General features: G+C 36.6%; 3 protein-coding genes across 3 annotated transcripts; 2 read left to right on the top strand and 1 right to left on the bottom strand.

Annotated features, from left to right (window-relative positions):
• The first annotated feature begins 4,782 nt into the window (after window positions 1–4,782).
• LOC108820616 (60S ribosomal protein L15-2) lies at window positions 4,783–6,141 on the top strand. Its single transcript, XM_018593595.2, has 4 exons — window positions 4,783–4,924; window positions 5,081–5,247; window positions 5,465–5,662; window positions 5,737–6,141. Exons 1-4 carry the CDS (start codon window positions 4,921–4,923, stop codon window positions 5,980–5,982), a joined length of 615 nt encoding a protein of 204 aa, XP_018449097.2. The 5' UTR covers window positions 4,783–4,920; the 3' UTR covers window positions 5,983–6,141.
• An 865-nt stretch (window positions 6,142–7,006) lies between these two features.
• LOC130499176 (pheophorbidase-like) lies at window positions 7,007–8,566 on the top strand. The gene is made up of 3 exons (XM_056993143.1): window positions 7,007–7,468; window positions 7,943–8,071; window positions 8,158–8,566. The coding sequence occupies exons 1-3, from the start codon at window positions 7,088–7,090 to the stop codon at window positions 8,437–8,439; spliced, it is 792 nt and encodes a 263-aa protein (XP_056849123.1). The 5' UTR covers window positions 7,007–7,087; the 3' UTR covers window positions 8,440–8,566.
• Window positions 8,567–8,803: 237 nt separating this feature from the next.
• On the bottom strand, window positions 8,804–12,117 carry LOC130499175 (O-fucosyltransferase 29). Its single transcript, XM_056993142.1, has 10 exons — window positions 11,609–12,117; window positions 11,447–11,537; window positions 11,186–11,262; window positions 10,981–11,069; window positions 10,672–10,861; window positions 10,388–10,569; window positions 10,196–10,298; window positions 9,784–10,112; window positions 9,128–9,502; window positions 8,804–9,035 (listed from the first exon to the last, which is right to left on the bottom strand). The coding sequence occupies exons 1-9, from the start codon at window positions 11,726–11,728 to the stop codon at window positions 9,160–9,162; spliced, it is 1,524 nt and encodes a 507-aa protein (XP_056849122.1). The 5' UTR covers window positions 11,729–12,117; the 3' UTR covers window positions 8,804–9,035; window positions 9,128–9,159.
• Between the last annotated feature and the right edge of the window lie 4,590 nt (window positions 12,118–16,707).

Raw genomic sequence — 16,707 nt, 5'->3', positions numbered from 1 at the left:
AACATTTTGTTTCTTTTGCTCTTTTATATTGAAAAGCCAGTTTCAAAAAAAAAAAAAAAAACTGTAAGCACGCTATGCCACATTAAAGCGTATATAATATCTGAAGCACATCCATTAGTTAGCAACATTACACATGTTTTACTAATTCGTGAAAAGTTATCTATGTAAAACATTTTTTGCATTTATAACCCAGCCCGGATCTGCAGTAAAAACGGTAAATCTGCTGATCTGATATGTAATCTAGTTTAGTTTTAAAAAATATCAGTTATTTAAAAATTTAATAAAACCAGCTAAAATCGCTAGATCCCAAAAATACCGACTATACCGATGGATGACAAAATATTGTAATCCAATTTGATTATTTTTTTAGATTTAAAATTTAGTTTCAATATTTACGTTAGATATTTAAATACTTATTAATTTTTATTTTGCTGTAATTTTATCATATGTCGTAACTCTAATTTGTTACAAAAATGTTTAAATTGTGTTTTTATATATTTTTATGTAAAGTTGAAATAAATAAAGAAATATGTTGTCAAAGTTTTAATATAATTTTTAAATTTAAATGCACGGAATTATTTGGGTTTACAAAGTTTCTTTAATGAAAAATATATTCTACCTAATATTTTGAAAGTCTTGTGCATAGTTTATATTAAATTTATATAGTTTGTTTTATTTTTAAATACGTAGGTTGAAGTTTAAGCTATGAAATTTTTTGATATGCACTATATTTAAAATTTATATAAGAAATAATTTATTAAAAAGTAATTTATTAAAAAGTAGTTTATTAAATTTATATAAGAAATAATTTATTAAATTTATATAAGAAATAATTTATTATTAATTTATTAAAAAGTAGTTATTTCGGTAAGGAAGAACTTACACTCACGAGGATTATCCGGGGACTTATATTGTGATAGATGTGGAGCTCCAGAGGAATCAATTAATCATGTATTTTTTGAATGTCCTCCAGCGCGTCAGGTTTGGGCCCTATCCCTGATCCATCTAATCATTCCTTTTTCCCCACAGAGTCTATATTCACTAATATGGATTATTTATTTTGGAGAGTTCTTCCAAAATTAGAGGATCATCGTTTGCTTGGATATTATGGTATATTTGGAAAGCAAGGAATAATAAGGTTTTTAGCAATTTGGACGTTGAACCTATGGATACCATAAAACTAGCAGACACAGAATCAAAACTTTGGAAGGAGGCACAAATTATCCCTACACCAGTAGTAGGTCAACAAAATTCGGATCTTCCGTCCATCCAGGACGGTGGTGTTTTATTGATGGATCCTGGAAGGATAAGGAAATATTCTCGGGACAGGGATGGCATAGTATACTTGAGGGATATGATGGTCTTATGGGAGCACGGAATGTTAGGGCTTCCCTATCTCCTCTCCACTCAGAGATAGAAGCTTTATATGGGCAATGGAGTGTATGCGGAATCTGAGACAGTACAGGGTTATATTTGCGACAGATTGTTCTCATTGGTGAAGATGGTTTCGGAACCAGAAGAATGGCCTGCTTTTGCAACCTATTTAGCAGATATCGAGACTTTGAAAGGAAACTTTCATAGTTCAGATATTATTTATGTATCTCGCACGAAGAATCAAAAGGCCGACAGCCTCGCCAGAAGTGCTAGGAATCAACCGACCTTTGTCGTGCATATGGATGCAGAGTTACCTGTTTGGTTTACAGAGTCGTTTTGAGTCTGTAAAAGTCGATGAAAAAAAAAAAAAAAAGTAGTTTTTTCATTTTTATAGTTGTAGAAGTTAGCTTCCATCTTAAATTTGTAAATAAATGCCAAATCTTTGTTTTGGGATATTTTTATATTCATAGTTTGAACTAGCAAAAATTAAATTTTAATACAAACTACAAAAATACATTTATAACTAGGGTAAACCGGCCTTATAGGCAGGCCAATAAATAAATTAAAATACAAATGTTTAAAATTTTGAATTTAATTTTAACTAAAATTAGCATTAACTTAGTATAAATAAAAATATTTTAGAAATTATATATTTATCTAATTATTGTTGTAAAAAATAATTATTATAAAATTTAATAACATAATTATTTACTATCTTTCTATTTTTTTCTTGTTTGACTATAACAATAAGTCGCATAGATTTTCTTATAACTACAATTGAATTAAATAAGCAGAATGAAGTTATTTTCCTATTATTTATATATTTTTAATGAACAAATTTTTATTTATACATTTTTCTTTAAAAAATGATTTACATGATATAACAAATAAATTACTCTTATAACTTATAAATATTTTCATCAACTTAAAATATTTGAAGATAGATAAATAAATAATACGAAACTATGGTTACTGACAGAAAAAGAAACTATGATTACTATACATATACATGTTTGTTAGAATTTTTTATGTACATAAAACGAAGTTAACCATGTTATTAAAATGACTGATTAGATATTTAAAATCAAATATTACCGACTAACTTATAAATAGAATTCTTACAATAATTTTACTATACATAAATATACTATATAAAATTATATTGACATTAAAATTAATATATATATATATATATATATATATGTAATTTCATTAAATATTGATTTGGCCCCTTGTGTTTCAAAACAAAATATATTTATTTGGGCCTCCTAAAACTATTGTTAGTGGGACAATGATAGAGGTGTCAAAATGAGGTAGCCTCAACTCAACTTCGTTCATAGTGAGTTCGGGTCTTTCGTAAGCTAGTTCATCTAACCTCATTTATTATATGAGTTTCAATATATAAACTCAAACTTAAGCATCTAGATCATGAGTTAAATGAGCAAACTCGTGATCAAAATATAAAATAAATTACAGAATTAAAATTTTATACTATAAATTAAAATTAAAATATTTAAAATCCAAAACGTTGATATTAAATAGCCAATAAAACCAACACATAATAACATATTAAATCAAAATTAAAACAGTGATCCAAAAATCAATTCCAGGTAAGAGTCTTGAAATGCCAAGCGGAGAGGCGTGAACGAGATCTCCGGAGGCGGCTGATTACGGCAACGATCTTCGGACCGGATTTGCATGGGTCTTGGATTCTTAGTTTCTCCTTTGCTTGTTCTGGTGTTTTATCAAAAAACTTCTATCAAAATTTGCCATTGAGTTTGTACTCCTTAAATTCAACGCTACATTGTTTCAAATTAGTAATGATGATTTTCTTCTTCTTCTTTTTACTTTTTAATTCCAATAATAGTTCATAATTAACCACGAGTCAGTGGTCGGGTGGTACATGGCGTTCCAGGATCCCTGGACCTGAGTTCGAATCCGTTACCACTCAGATTACCCTGACTTGTGGCCACGCGGATATGGGCCATGCTTTCGGCCCATTTGAAAACCCGGAGAGAGGGTCCATCCGTGGGCTGCACCTCCCCTTGGGGATTAGTCTGGGCCTCGGTCCGGGATACCCCCAGGTTAAACAAAAAAAAAAAAAAAAAAAAAAAAAAAAAAAAAAAAAAAATAATAGTTCATAATAGCTATTCTCTCTGTAGTTGTTGCCATAATAATAATCTTAAAACAACATAAAAACACTGGAAACCGAAACTCAGCAGAAATATAGTCTTGAAAAAATGCTGGCAAAAACTACATTTTGCAACACCAACATCTCCCAAGACTAGACGTTGGCAAAACTGGGGATTCGAATCGTTATACATTAATATATGAACTCGATTTATGAACTTAGTATTTTGAGATTTGATTATAACCGAACCGAAATCCTAAATAGCATTCGAAGATATCCAAAATTAGTTACATATATTAATGTTTTTTATATATGTTAAGATAATTTAGATATTTATAGTATTCGAAAGATTTTTGTAGTTTATTTTATTTGTTATTTTGAATAGTTTTAGTTAATTTACATAGTTTAACTATTTTTTTAATTAAATTTGAATAATATATATATTTAAAAAAAAAGTTTGGTTAAATTTCAGGTTTTAAAAATATATTTTTAAACGATTTTAAATATTGGTTACAATCCAATCCGAACCGAACCCGCAAAAGAACCAAACCGAATTCGATAACTTTTAAAACCAAATAAAACTTATGAATATAAGAAACAGATTATTCGATAATCAACCGTTCCGAAACCAAGACTCCGGAAAGCCCATACCTAGCCAAGACACAGATTATTTTAATTAGGCCTGGACGTTTTTAACTCAACCCGAACTACCTACTTAAACCCGAACCGGAAAAATCGAAACCGAATCCGAACTGATATACAAAAATATTCGAATGGGACCTATGAGCTTAGTACTTTGGTGTTTGGTTATAACCCGAACCGAACTGAAATCCGAACTAGGATCCGAAAATATCCGAAATTAGTTAAATATGTTAATATTTTTATATATTTTAAGGTGATTTAGATATTTTAGAGTATTAAAAATATTTTTGTAGTTTTCGTTATTTTTTATTTTGAATACTTTTAGCTAATTTTGATAGTTTAAATTAGATTTGTAAATGATTTATAGATTTTGAAAAAAGAATTGTCAGTTTTTGAAGTTTTAAATTTTTTTTTTAGACAATTTAAACATCAGCTACATCTGATCCGAACCGAACTCGGAAAGAACCGAACCGAATCCGATCCAATAATTAGTAAAATCCGAATGGGACTTTTGAGCTTAGCACCGAAAATCCGAAAATCCGATTTACCCAAACCAATACCGAATGAGACACCGAACTCTTAGGCCTAATTCTAATCAGTCGTTTAGCTAGTACTTGTTGCTTTATAAGGTTTAATCCAAACTTTCAAACCCATACAGAATGGGCTTTTATATATATAATCAGTAAGCCCAGTTTCTTTAAAACCCTAGTCCTTTTCTTTAAAGCCAAGAGGGGCAAACCCTTTTGTTGTGCGGCTCTGCGAAAACTTGGAAAATGGGTAAAAATCCTTCTTCTCATCTCTCCTTTAGATCCACTCTCCTCGCCCTTTAGATCGATTTAGCGTCTCTCTTTCAAACTTCAGATGATGTTTGTGTTATGGATCTGTTGTTACGAACTAATTTAATAATTTCGATTTGATTGTGGTGAACGCTAGGTGCTTACAAGTATGTGTCTGAGCTATGGAGGAAGAAACAGTCCGATGTCATGAGGTTCGTGCAGAGGGTTAGGTGCTGGGAGTACAGACAGCAGCCTTCCATTGTCCGTCTCGTCAGGCCTACTCGTCCCGATAAGGCTCGTCGTTTGGGCTACAAGGCCAAACAAGTAATGTTTTCCCCATAAAACTTGACTTTATTGGTAAAATGAGATCTTGGAGTGTAGATAATTAGTACTTGTCTGAAACGGATGTGCTATCATTGTATGATGTTGCTTTAATTTGCTTGGTTTTGATTTTTATTGTGTTTCTTGAAACAAACACATGTCTGAAAATCTAGCTCTTGTTCTGATTGGTACATAAAACATACTATTGTCACTAATACAGGGATTTGTGGTGTACCGTGTCCGTGTGAGACGTGGTGGACGCAAGAGGCCAGTGCCAAAGGGTATTGTGTATGGTAAGCCCACAAACCAGGGAGTCACCCAACTCAAGTTCCAGAGGAGCAAGCGTTCTGTTGCCGAGGAGCGTGCTGGAAGGAAACTGGGCGGCCTCAGAGTCGTCAACTCCTACTGGCTCAACGAGGTAACTACTCTCTCACTCTATCTCTCATGTCTGCTCTAAGGACGTTATTGACTTAATCAATTTCTTGAAATTAGGATTCGACCTACAAGTACTACGAGATCATCTTGGTTGACCCGGCACACAACGCAGTGCGTAACGACCCGAGGATCAACTGGATCTGCAACCCGGTTCACAAACACCGTGAGCTCAGAGGACTTACGTCCGAGGGAAAGAAGAACAGAGGACTGCGCGGAAAAGGGCACAACAACCACAAGAACCGCCCGTCTCGCAGAGCAACCTGGAAGAAGAACAACTCTGTCTCCCTTCGTCGTTACCGTTGATTGCTCTTTTGCTATCATTGTTTCTGCTGCTATCTTCACTCTTCGTTTAGGTTTCATGTTGTTGCTGTTTTATCTATTCCGTGATGACTTTTTGTTTTTGCAAATTTTGGAGACTATACAATTGCCTTCGGATTATGGTTTTAAACGAATACCTTTATATTTGCTTTTGCTTTAATCTTTCATCGTTAGTTAACTTAGATTTGATCGTGATGCTCTTGTTTACCAACCCAATTCGCATTTGATAATTATCATTTACTAATACTTTGTAATACTGTTCCATAAAACTCGATAAACTTTAATAATTACTGTATGTAAATTAGTAGAGAAAAAAAACTCGGTTTTAGAATCAATTTTTTATCCTTACTACAATTTCTTAATGAGCCGAAACCTAATTAAAATGACCCTAATTTTTTGGATCCCTACTGCCTCATAAATGTCTTTAAAAGATTATTATTATTCATGTCAAAAAGATTTATTTTTCAAATTATTTTTCTATTAGTTGATAATGATAAATTTTAATTAAAACTTTTTTTACCAAATCACTATCAATTTAAAGTTAGTAAAAAAATATTACTTAAAAAAAATGATATATTCATTAATTAATTGTTTTATTTTAATATATTTGAGAACATAAATACATCTATTAATTGTAAATAGAGGAAATACTTTTAATATTTTTTAGTATTCATGTATTATTAGATTTTTTTTATTATTCTTTTTCAAGTTCACTTCATAAACATAATCTTTTGTAACATTCATTATGTATGTTTGTTTTGGTGTACGTACTAAAAGTATCTCTTTGTAAATACATTAGTCTACTCTTTAAACCTACATACTTTGTAAATACGTTGTACATCGCTAATAGAAAACTTATTCAGCCTATTATCTATAGTTTCCATATTTAACACTCTTTTTTCTTTGACGAAATTTTTTTATACGAGAGACGATTTAGTTTGGTCCCACGGGTCGGAGAAACAGGATGGACAGTATATTGTAATCGTTATCTCCAACATGTGAACCAAACCACGTTCACTTTTGGGTGTTAAAATTAAGTGGACTAAACTTAACTTCAAACGTATAGAGAGAGAGTGTGTGAGAGACTGCTATGGGAGGAGACGCTGGTGATGATGAGCCCATAATTCACTTTGTACTCGTTCACGGAGCCAGCCACGGTGCTTGGTGTTGGTATAAACTCACCACTCTTCTTCTCTCCGCCGGATTCAAAGCCACCACCGTCGACCTCACCAGCGCTGGAATCAACCTCACCGACGCTAACACCGTCTTCGACTTCGACCACTATAACCGTCCTCTCTTCTCTCTCCTCTCCGATATACCTCATCACCACAAGATCATACTTGTGGGACATAGCATAGGCGGAGCAAGTGTCACCGAAGCTCTCTGCAAGTTCACAGACAAAATCTCCATGACCGTTTACCTCGTAGCTGACATGGTTCAACCCGGATCCACGTCTTCTCCTCGTTCAATCGTGAGTTACTCTTTTCTTGACTTATCATGGTGAAAGTTAATTCAAGAGGGTATATATGTACACATAACCTTCTAATCACTAAAAAAACATTTGCCTTGGGTGGTCCTAATTGGTTTTAATCACTGTTCAAAAAATGGTTAGGTGGTAGTTAGCTTATTGTAGGGATAAGTGTTTAGGTACCGTCTAGACCGATTTGTAAAAGAAGAACTCGGTTTAGAAAACTCATTTCATTTTTTCACTCTAAAATAAAGTTTAGAGTAAATATGCTCCAATAGTATTTTATTTTTTTGGTCAATCACTCTATTTTTCGTTCTAAAATACCTTTAGAGTATAAATCAATTCTATTATAAAGTTACTCATTTAAAAAAGATAAGAGTAAATCATTGGAAATAGTTTAAGCTGAAACTTAAGAACACTGGTTTTGATAGTGACATAGTTGTACTATATGTATTAAACTCTCGTGGTATTTTAAAGATGTCTGTGGGAGAAGAAGAAGACATATGGGAGTTTACATACGGTGAAGGCGCTGATAAGCCACCCACTAGTGCGCAAATGAAAGAGGAATATAGACGGCATTATTTCTATAGCCAAAGCCCTCTTGAGGTTACTCTCTTACTTACTTCTCTAATCAGTTTCAGTAATTACAATGAGGTCATCAAATATATATATGGTTGTTGCCTTGTTGGTAGGATGTAGTTTTGGCATCTAAGCTGTTGCGACCTTGTCCAGTAAGGGCTTTGCGAGGTATTGATCAGCTGCCTCCAAACCCTGAAGCTGAGAAAGTTCCTCGAGTTTACATCAAGACTGGTAAAGATAACCTATGTGACCCTATACTCCAGGACCGTATGGTGGAGAAGTGGCCACCATCTCAGTTGTATACACTGGAGGAGAGTGACCATTCTGCTTTCTTCTCTGTCCCAACTACCTTGTTCACTTGTCTCCTCCGTGCTATATTTTCTCTTCAACTATAATTTAAAACTCATTTTTGGTTTGAACATGTCCCGCCCTCACTACACTATCGATCTTCTTGTTGTTTGAGTGGTAGGAATGATTTGAGAATTGAGATTATGATTTTATCAAGTAGTTTCTAGTTTTGTATGTGCCTCATTTGAGTTTAAATAAGCTTGAAACAAACCATATCAGAGTGCTTCCAAAGACTCTTGAGATAGGACCAAAATAAAATAATCAAACTTGAATTGACAAATCCAACATGTTTCTTTGATTCAAAAGAAAAAAATACAAACAAAAAAAAAATGTTAGGGGTCAGAGAAAAAAACTTGATTTTACACTTCAGTAAATCTAGGAAATACAAAAGATAAAAAACAATCAGTTGAAGACCAAAAAAAAAATCTAGATTTGAGGTAACAATATAAGACAAAATACAAGACCAGAGATACTTTAGTTGGTGTTTTTCAAAACCAGAAAGAAGCAAAGAGAGAGAGGTGACTTATGTATATGCCTATTTGATAGAAGTATCTATAAACACTTTCAAGCAACAAAAGTAGCTACATGAGAAGCTCCTATACCTCTCCTCTACATGTATTGTTGATCAACCTCCTTACAACAGCTGAAACAACATAAACACTTCTAATTAAAATCATGTAGATTCTTATGGTCTCATGTTATTATTCTACTTCAAAGTTTGTATTTTTAACCTACCTGGTTACAGTAAAATCCAGCGAACCAATCAACTAGTCTGGGAAGACTTCGTCACGCTCATTGTCTACTGAAGACAAATGTCCATGTCCAGCGCTGGAGCTGGTGTTGTTGTGCACCTCTTCTGGTATGTCTTCATCATCATCATCCGTTGAGGCTTTGTCGTAAGAGAAGGGTCTCTGACAAATGCAAGCTTGCGGGTACTCGTGGAACTCACCGCGTCCTGGTTTGAACTCATCAGGATCACCCATGAATCCCCTCTGACAAGATTTCACTTTCTTGGCGAATGTTTGCCACTCCATCTTTTCCCGGTCCATGAACAAAGCACTAAGCTTCTTCGCATTTGGCCTTATGGTCCTCTTATGCCCCATGTACCTCCTGCAATCACATATTCAAAAGTGATGATTCTCATTTCTGATGGATTTATAATATACTCCATCCGTTTCACAAAGAGTGATTTTTAAATAAAAAAATTCACAGCGTATTAAGAAAACACATTAAATCACTATAATAAATATATCATTTTTTTTGTATTTTCAATAATTTTTAACAAATACTAATTCAACTAAGTAAATTAATTTCTTGAAGTTTACAATGATTTTTTTTAAAACATCGTTAACACAAGAGCTCTAATGGGAACAAGTAGGGAGGTGGGTTACCTTCGACCTGCAAGAATCTTGGCCATATTTCCATTATTGTTAGTAATAAAGACATCGCTTTCGTCACTAACTATGTAGTCAATGGCAGCAAGGCGTGAAGAATAGGGAAGCAAAGGCTTGAGCTCATCATTGGCAAGCATTTCCTTGGTGTAAAAGTTTGGAAACAGCTCTCTGAGTGGTCTCAGTGTCTTTTCACCACCATATATCTCTCCAGAAGCAACATAGATGTATGTGTCATTGGTGAAACCGAGTGCACGCAGCATTAAGCCCACTTCATGTGGGGTGAGTGGGCATTTCCCACGCTTTCTTTCTTCTAGAGGGTCCAGATCCTGCAGTGGTTTGCCTTAGTGAGATGTTTGCATCTCCTAGTGGGATTTTAAGAAAGCTATGGAGAAGGGATTGGTGCACTCACAGGCAATGTGTCCCATCGTTTTCTTATCTCTGCCAGCTCAGCTCGCTCTTTTTCACCGCCGCCAAAGTCACAACCAGAGAAGGCTAGCATATCAGGCTCAAACCTGCAATGCACGAATGTTTGGTTATGTGCATGAAAGACCATTAAGAAGAAACAATCTAAAAACTGGACTGTTTATTAAAATGGGAGAACCTCAAGTGGACAGCTATAAAACGTTTGGCCATCTTTCTCATCCTCTTGACCACTTTCATTCCAACTGATTGTATGCGCTTTGTGAATCTTAAAGCGTTATAGTTGACCCTGCACCGCAGCTTTTGCATGCCTTCGTCTAGATCATTTGCTAATCTGTAGTCAAATTTCGTCAATTGTAACACCTGCAAGATTTCAAGAAACATGAACAAGCTCTGACAGTACAAAACTGAAACAAAAAGTATAGAACTTTTGGTGGGGGGCTACTAGGTGAAACAGAGTCTTACATGTCTCCGCGAGAGAATTGGCAAAACTTGGTCGAGATAATACTCAGGAGTAGACTTCCGAGGCACACGCATGGTGTAAGGAGGTTTCTCCATGGAGCGCATGACTCTGTCAGGAACTCTCTTTACTATAGTCACATCTTTTGCGAGGGAAGAGATGAACCAGTTAACGTCAAAAACGTCGTTAAAGTCACTGCACACAGTAAACAAAAGCAACCTTTTCACTAAAATGTTTGTGTTTCCAAACAAATTCAGATATGTTTGCATTCATTAAACATTGTTCATTTTGCCAAAAAAAAAACTTGGTGTTACCTGTCATCTTTCCAATAAGAATGGTGATCCAACTCAGGTACAACTAGAGTAGCATTAAGAATCCGTGCAACAACCACTGCATCTGTTATCTGCTCATGAAGAGAACATTTATTTTCCAAAAGACAATGAGCAATACAAATATATGTATTACTTTATTGGGCATATCCTAATACATGTATTGTTGAGAGATATAAGGGACACTTACTCCTGTTCTTTGCTGGTTGAGACCTCCACTAGCCGCAATCAGCAAATACCCATTAGACTTATGCTCCTGAACAGCAGCTGCACATGCCCAAAAACAAGATGAAAAAAAAAGATTCCCAACCTAGCATGTTGCCAGGAAGCACTTATGACAAAACTCAAAAAGAGGGCAAAGCCAAATTTGCTTGCTAGTATATCTCAATAAAGTCACAAACTTTCTCCAACTAGAATCCAAATACCAATTTGGAAAGTAGTAAACACTTACGTGGGAAGTTATTTCCTCTGTCACTGCATCCATAGAAGAACTTAGAATACTTTGACTTCCACACATCAATTGGTTCCTTACGGCTCATATCCTGAACATATATCCAAATCTTAGTACAAGAAACTGATCTCAGTGGAAGTAAAAGAAAGGGGGATACCATACAAGTAAGCTGCGTTTGCTTAGTTGCTGGGCCCACTCGAGGTGGGAGACAACATGACCGGTGAAGAGAGAGATGACAGCTAAGGAGAAAAGCATGAAACCGCAAACCCATTTCCACCACATTACGCTTCTCTTGTGCTGACCACCCGACAACAACAAAGATCTCCACCACTTCCATAACCCCCCGCCGCCGCCGCTCTGTTCAGCTGAGGCGGCGGCCTCCACGCCTCAGCTACTACGCCCATTGATTACAAATCACTTCTCACACCATTACTCAAACGACATCCTCCGCCGCCGGGGGGGGGGAATGGTTTCTGATCGGAGGTTGTAATAGATCGGGAGGATTTAGGGTGTTGAGAAAGCGAGAAAAAGTGTTGTGTAAAAGTTTTTGAGAATTTTCGAAATGGTGTGAGAAGACGGAGAAAAGACAGTGGAGGCGTAGCTTTGCCTTTTTGTCCGAGCAAAGTATTTTTATTTTTCTAGAAAGCGAGCAAAGTATTTCTTTCCTTTTTTTTTTCTTTGCAAAGCGAGCAAAGTATTTATTCTTGAGAATTCAATTAATCACCTGAACTAAATAAATTAGTTAACTATATAAATCACAATTTCACAATCACACCCGAAATTGATATTGACCGACCATGTAAGATGTTGGAACTTAGATACTAAACCGGTTTATACTCCACTTACTAGTTAAGATTTGCTTTAAAGTGTTGGATCAATTTAAACAAAGCCAATGGGCTTTACGTTTAATTGAAAACGTGTGAATATAAATGGCCCAATCAATGGCCTTATATTGAGTTAATGAAGAGGAAACAAGTTTGTCCCACATCGGGGAAGTGAATGTGTTTTCACATGCATATATATGTCAACACACTTACACTTGATTAACCAAATCAGAGAGAGGAGTGGCTCCCCACGCGCGCGCCGCCGCTGCCGTCCGGGCCGGGCGCGGGCGTCGGTCGTCGTGGAGGGCCTCTGGCCCAATAAATAAGATTTTTTTGGACCAAGTTAAGCCCAACATTTTGATCCATTTAATTCTCAAAAAACAACATGCATTTTATTTTTGAAACGACAAGTAGTTTGTCTAGAAAATAAAAACGACATGCAGTTTATCCTCTCGAGATATTTAAAAGATAAGAGACCGCGTCTTGAGGAAGAAGTTTCGCAACTCACCTTCCCTCGATCTCCGCGAGATCTTCGCCCACGTGCAGCAACGATTGCGGAAAGTGGCTCGTCTCCAACTCTTTAAATATCGCCTCTCCTCCATTCTCATTTCTCACTTTTTCTTTCACATCAAAACCAGCAAATATTCCCTTAGCGTAAGTATGTTAGAGAGTGTTTCGTAGAGTATAGTTCGATAGGGCATTCACGAGTGAAGCGTGAATCGTCGCCATGGTTTTATCCTGGGACTCTATATTCGTACAGTCCCGTCTCACTACGGAGCGAATATAAAGAGTTAAGGAAAGAGATATCATATCTCGACTCCATGATCGTTTGTGAAAACGTTTACCGTTCCGGTTTTATTTCGTATATTCAATCGTTTCTTTCCTTAACATCTCGCATTTATAATATCGTTTATTTGATTCGGTTTTCCGACTTCTACAATCTTAACTCTTTATCGCTTTCTGTCTAAAGCTTTAATCGGATTGAAAAACGATTTATGAAACGGTTTTTAAGGTTGTGTAAACGGTTCTAGAACGGATTTGCGATCTGCTCTTTAGCACTTCCGCGAAGCGTCTCTTACCTATCTCAAAACGGTTTGCGTTTTGCTCTCTAGCACCATCCGCGAAACGTTTAAGATACTTTGTTATTCAAAACGTTATGTATTCGAATCGTTTCCACGAACGCTTCATAAAGCGAGTTTGTGAAACGATCTAAAAGTCTACACAAACGGTTTCTGCGAACGCTTTAAGCGAGTTTGCAAAACGTTTTTTCAGACTTAAATCGATATGATTTGGTTCAAAACACCAAAAATGAAAATCGATTTAGATTATTATTTTTATTATTAATTAATAATAATTTGTTATTGTTGAATGGAGTACTAATCCGTTTTCATGTTTTCTCAACAGAAAAATGACGGATGCAAACAACACCCCGATTGACACTACCATCGCGCAAACTCCAATCAACGTTGCTGCAACTGATGTATCTGGTGTGACTACCGCTGGAAACATCCCTGCTTCCTCAACCGCTGCAGCAACAACAACCACTACCATTCCTGCGGGAAACAGTGCTGATGAAACCACGCGCCGTAGCTTGTTCGGTGCTGGTCTTTATCAAACGAGTTCAGGTCTAGGAACCTCAAGTGGTCCGGTTGCAGTACCAACTCCTCCGTCTGTGCCCAGCCTGTTCACTCAAGGACTGATGCCAGACCAGTTTGATGGCAAAAACTTCAAAACGTGGCAGAAGAAGATGATGTTCTTCCTAACAACGATGAAGCTGGACAAGTTCATCCAGGAGGACAAGCCCCTTGTCCCTTACGGGATTGATGATGTGCACACTCTCGCAAGTGTTGACATTTGGGTGCATTCTGACTTCGTCTGCAAAGGCTACATTTTGGGTCGCCTCATTGATCCATTGTACCGTGTCTACTGTGACATTCCAACGGCGAAGGAGCTATGGAGATCACTTGACAAGAAGTACAGAGGTGAGGACGCTGGCTGCCAGAAGTATGTGGTTGCAAATTTCATGACTTCAAAATGGTGGATTCAAACCCATCATGGATCAGGTGGAAGCGTTCCAGCTCATCTGCCATGAAATGAAAGCTGAAGGGATGTCCATCTGCGAGACATTCACAACTCTCAGCTTCATTGAAAAGCTCCTCCAAGCTATGCGGATTTCAAGAACTACCTGAAGCACAAGAAGAAGAAGAGGCCTTTGAGGAGCTTTATCATGAGGCTTCAGATGGAATCCAGGAACCGAATTGCTGACAAGATCAATGCTAAGGAGCATAGTGTCAACATGGCTGAGCACAAAGGCAAAGGAAAGGCACACGCTCATTCTCCAGCAAAGCCTTCGAAAACTGCTGCAGCACTGAAGACTACTGGAAAAAACTTCAAGAACAAAGGCATTGAATCAATGCGAATGTGGAGAGATTCAAGGGGAAGTGTCACTACTGCAACAAAGTGGGACACAAGACTGCTGAGTGTCGCAAGAAGATCAAAGATGAGAAGGCTCAGGCAAATCTCACTGAGGAGGATCTTGTTGCTGTTGTGTGACTGAAGCCAACATGGTTGAAAGCAACAACCCCAGGGAATGGTGGTATGACACTGGTGCAACCACCCACATTTGCACTGATAGGGCGATGTTCAGCACCTATCAGAAAAGCAAGACTCAGGAGAAGCTCAGGATGGGGAACACTGCAGTCTCCAAGATTGAAGGACGCGGCAATGTGATTTTTGAAGATGACATCTGGACGTGAGGTCACTCTGACAAATGTGAAGCATGTGCCTGACATGAGAAAAACCTGGTCTCGGGAACCTTGCTCAGCAAGAATGGATTCGCCACAAGTTTTGAGGCGGATAAGCTCGTGATTAGAAGAATGGGATGTATTGGAAAAGGGTTATGTTAGGATGGACTGGTCAAGTTGAATGTATGACCGTCCTCCGAAAGTTGTAGCTCCGAAATTTCAATGAATAAGAAAGAGCCAGTTGCTATTTGGTTGAGTCTTTTATAATATATGGCACTAAGATTAGGCCATGTAAATAATAAATCTATACAAGATTAATGAATTTAATTTAATTCCCAAATTTAAAACAAGTAAACAAAAATGTGAAGTTTGCGTACAGGCTAAGCTCACAAAAACGCCCTCACCTCGTGTTTGAAGAACTAATTAAACCTCTAGATTTAATTCACACTGATTTATGTGATTTAAAATACATGCCAACTAGAGGTGGGAAAAAGTACTTTGTGACCTTCATAGATGACTGCACAAATATTGTTATGTTTATCTTTTACATAGCAAAGATGAACCTTAGATAAATTCAAAGAATTTAAACTCGAGTCGAAATCAGCTTAAAACAACTATTAAAGTAGTTAGAAGCGACAGAGGAGGCGAGTATGATGGTCCATTCAATTCATTTTGTAAGAACATGGAATATACATCAAACTACAGCCCCTTATTCACCAGAATCTAATGGAGTTGCTGAACGAAAAATCGAACTCTTAAAGAGATGATGAATGCAATGTTGCAGGAATCTGGGTCACCCCAGAACATGTGGGGGGAAGCATTGCTTACCACTAATTATATCCTCAACAAGATTCCACACAAAATAACTGGCAAAACCCATATGAACTATGGAAAGGTATATTACCTTCGTATAAATACCTCAAAGTGTGGGGGTGCTTGGCAAAAGTTTGCCGGCGCCACCAAAAAAGGTCACTATTGGACCTAAAACAGTGGATTGCATTTTCATCGGATATGCACATAATAGTACTGCGTATCGGTTCTCTGGTACATGAATCTGAAATATCAGACATCCATAAAAATTCAGTCATGGGAGTCAAGAAAGCGCATCTTTTCTTCGAAAATATTTTTCCTTACAAGGAAAAACATGGTTCAAAACGAAACCAGAGAGCAAAGAGACAACGGATAGGACTCAGAAATTGAGACAACAACGTTGAAAGTTCTATAAATGATATCTCAGAAAATGAAGAAAAAGATGAACCTCGGAGAAGCAAACAGAGCTCGAAAGGAGAAATCTTTTGGTGATGATTTCCCTAATGGCATTGTCATTTCTAGTAGAAATGTTCCAAAAACTTCGGCAGAAGCTATGGCTTCACCCGAAGCTCCGTTTTGGAATGAAGCTGTCAAAGTGAATTCGATTTCTATCATGCAAAATTACACATGGTACGTTACCGGATTTACCACCTGGCTGCAATACATTAGGTAATAGATGGGATACATGACACAAAAACCTGGTGGAAAATATAAAGCTAGGCTTGTAGTTCAAGGGTTCCGGCAAAGGAAGGCTTTTACTATTTTGATACATATTTTCCAGTAACCCAGAATAACATCTATAAGGTCGATGATAGCTAATCGCAGCCTTAAGAGACTTAGAAATTCCATCAAATGGATGTAAAAACAGCTTTTCTAAATGGTG

The sequence above is a fragment of the Raphanus sativus genome, chromosome 8, assembly GCF_000801105.2.
Source record: "Raphanus sativus cultivar WK10039 chromosome 8, ASM80110v3, whole genome shotgun sequence".
In the NCBI taxonomy this organism is placed as follows: Eukaryota; Viridiplantae; Streptophyta; class Magnoliopsida; order Brassicales; family Brassicaceae; genus Raphanus; species Raphanus sativus.
Note: the sequence above shows the minus strand (reverse complement) of the source record. Positions and strands in the feature narration are given on the sequence as shown.

Bases quoted from the DNA above. Each gene is read 5' to 3' on its own strand.
- LOC130499175 (XM_056993142.1), bottom strand. From the start codon at position 11,728: ATGTGGTGGAAATGGGTTTGCGGTTTCATGCTTTTCTCCTTAGCTGTC. The intron at 10,299-10,387 runs GTTCTCCCATTT...CGTGCATTGCAG, and splicing joins TTTATAGCTGTCCACTTGAG to GTTTGAGCCTGATATGCTAG. The intron at 9,503-9,783 runs GTAACCCACCTC...ATGTGATTGCAG, and splicing joins AAGATTCTTGCAGGTCGAAG to GAGGTACATGGGGCATAAGA.
- LOC130499176 (XM_056993143.1), top strand. From the start codon at position 7,088: ATGGGAGGAGACGCTGGTGATGATGAGCCCATAATTCACTTTGTACTC. The intron at 7,469-7,942 runs GTGAGTTACTCT...GGTATTTTAAAG, and splicing joins CGTCTTCTCCTCGTTCAATC to ATGTCTGTGGGAGAAGAAGA. The intron at 8,072-8,157 runs GTTACTCTCTTA...CCTTGTTGGTAG, and splicing joins ATAGCCAAAGCCCTCTTGAG to GATGTAGTTTTGGCATCTAA.
- LOC108820616 (XM_018593595.2), top strand. The intron at 5,248-5,464 runs GTAATGTTTTCC...TCACTAATACAG, and splicing joins TGGGCTACAAGGCCAAACAA to GGATTTGTGGTGTACCGTGT. The intron at 5,663-5,736 runs GTAACTACTCTC...TCTTGAAATTAG, and splicing joins ACTCCTACTGGCTCAACGAG to GATTCGACCTACAAGTACTA.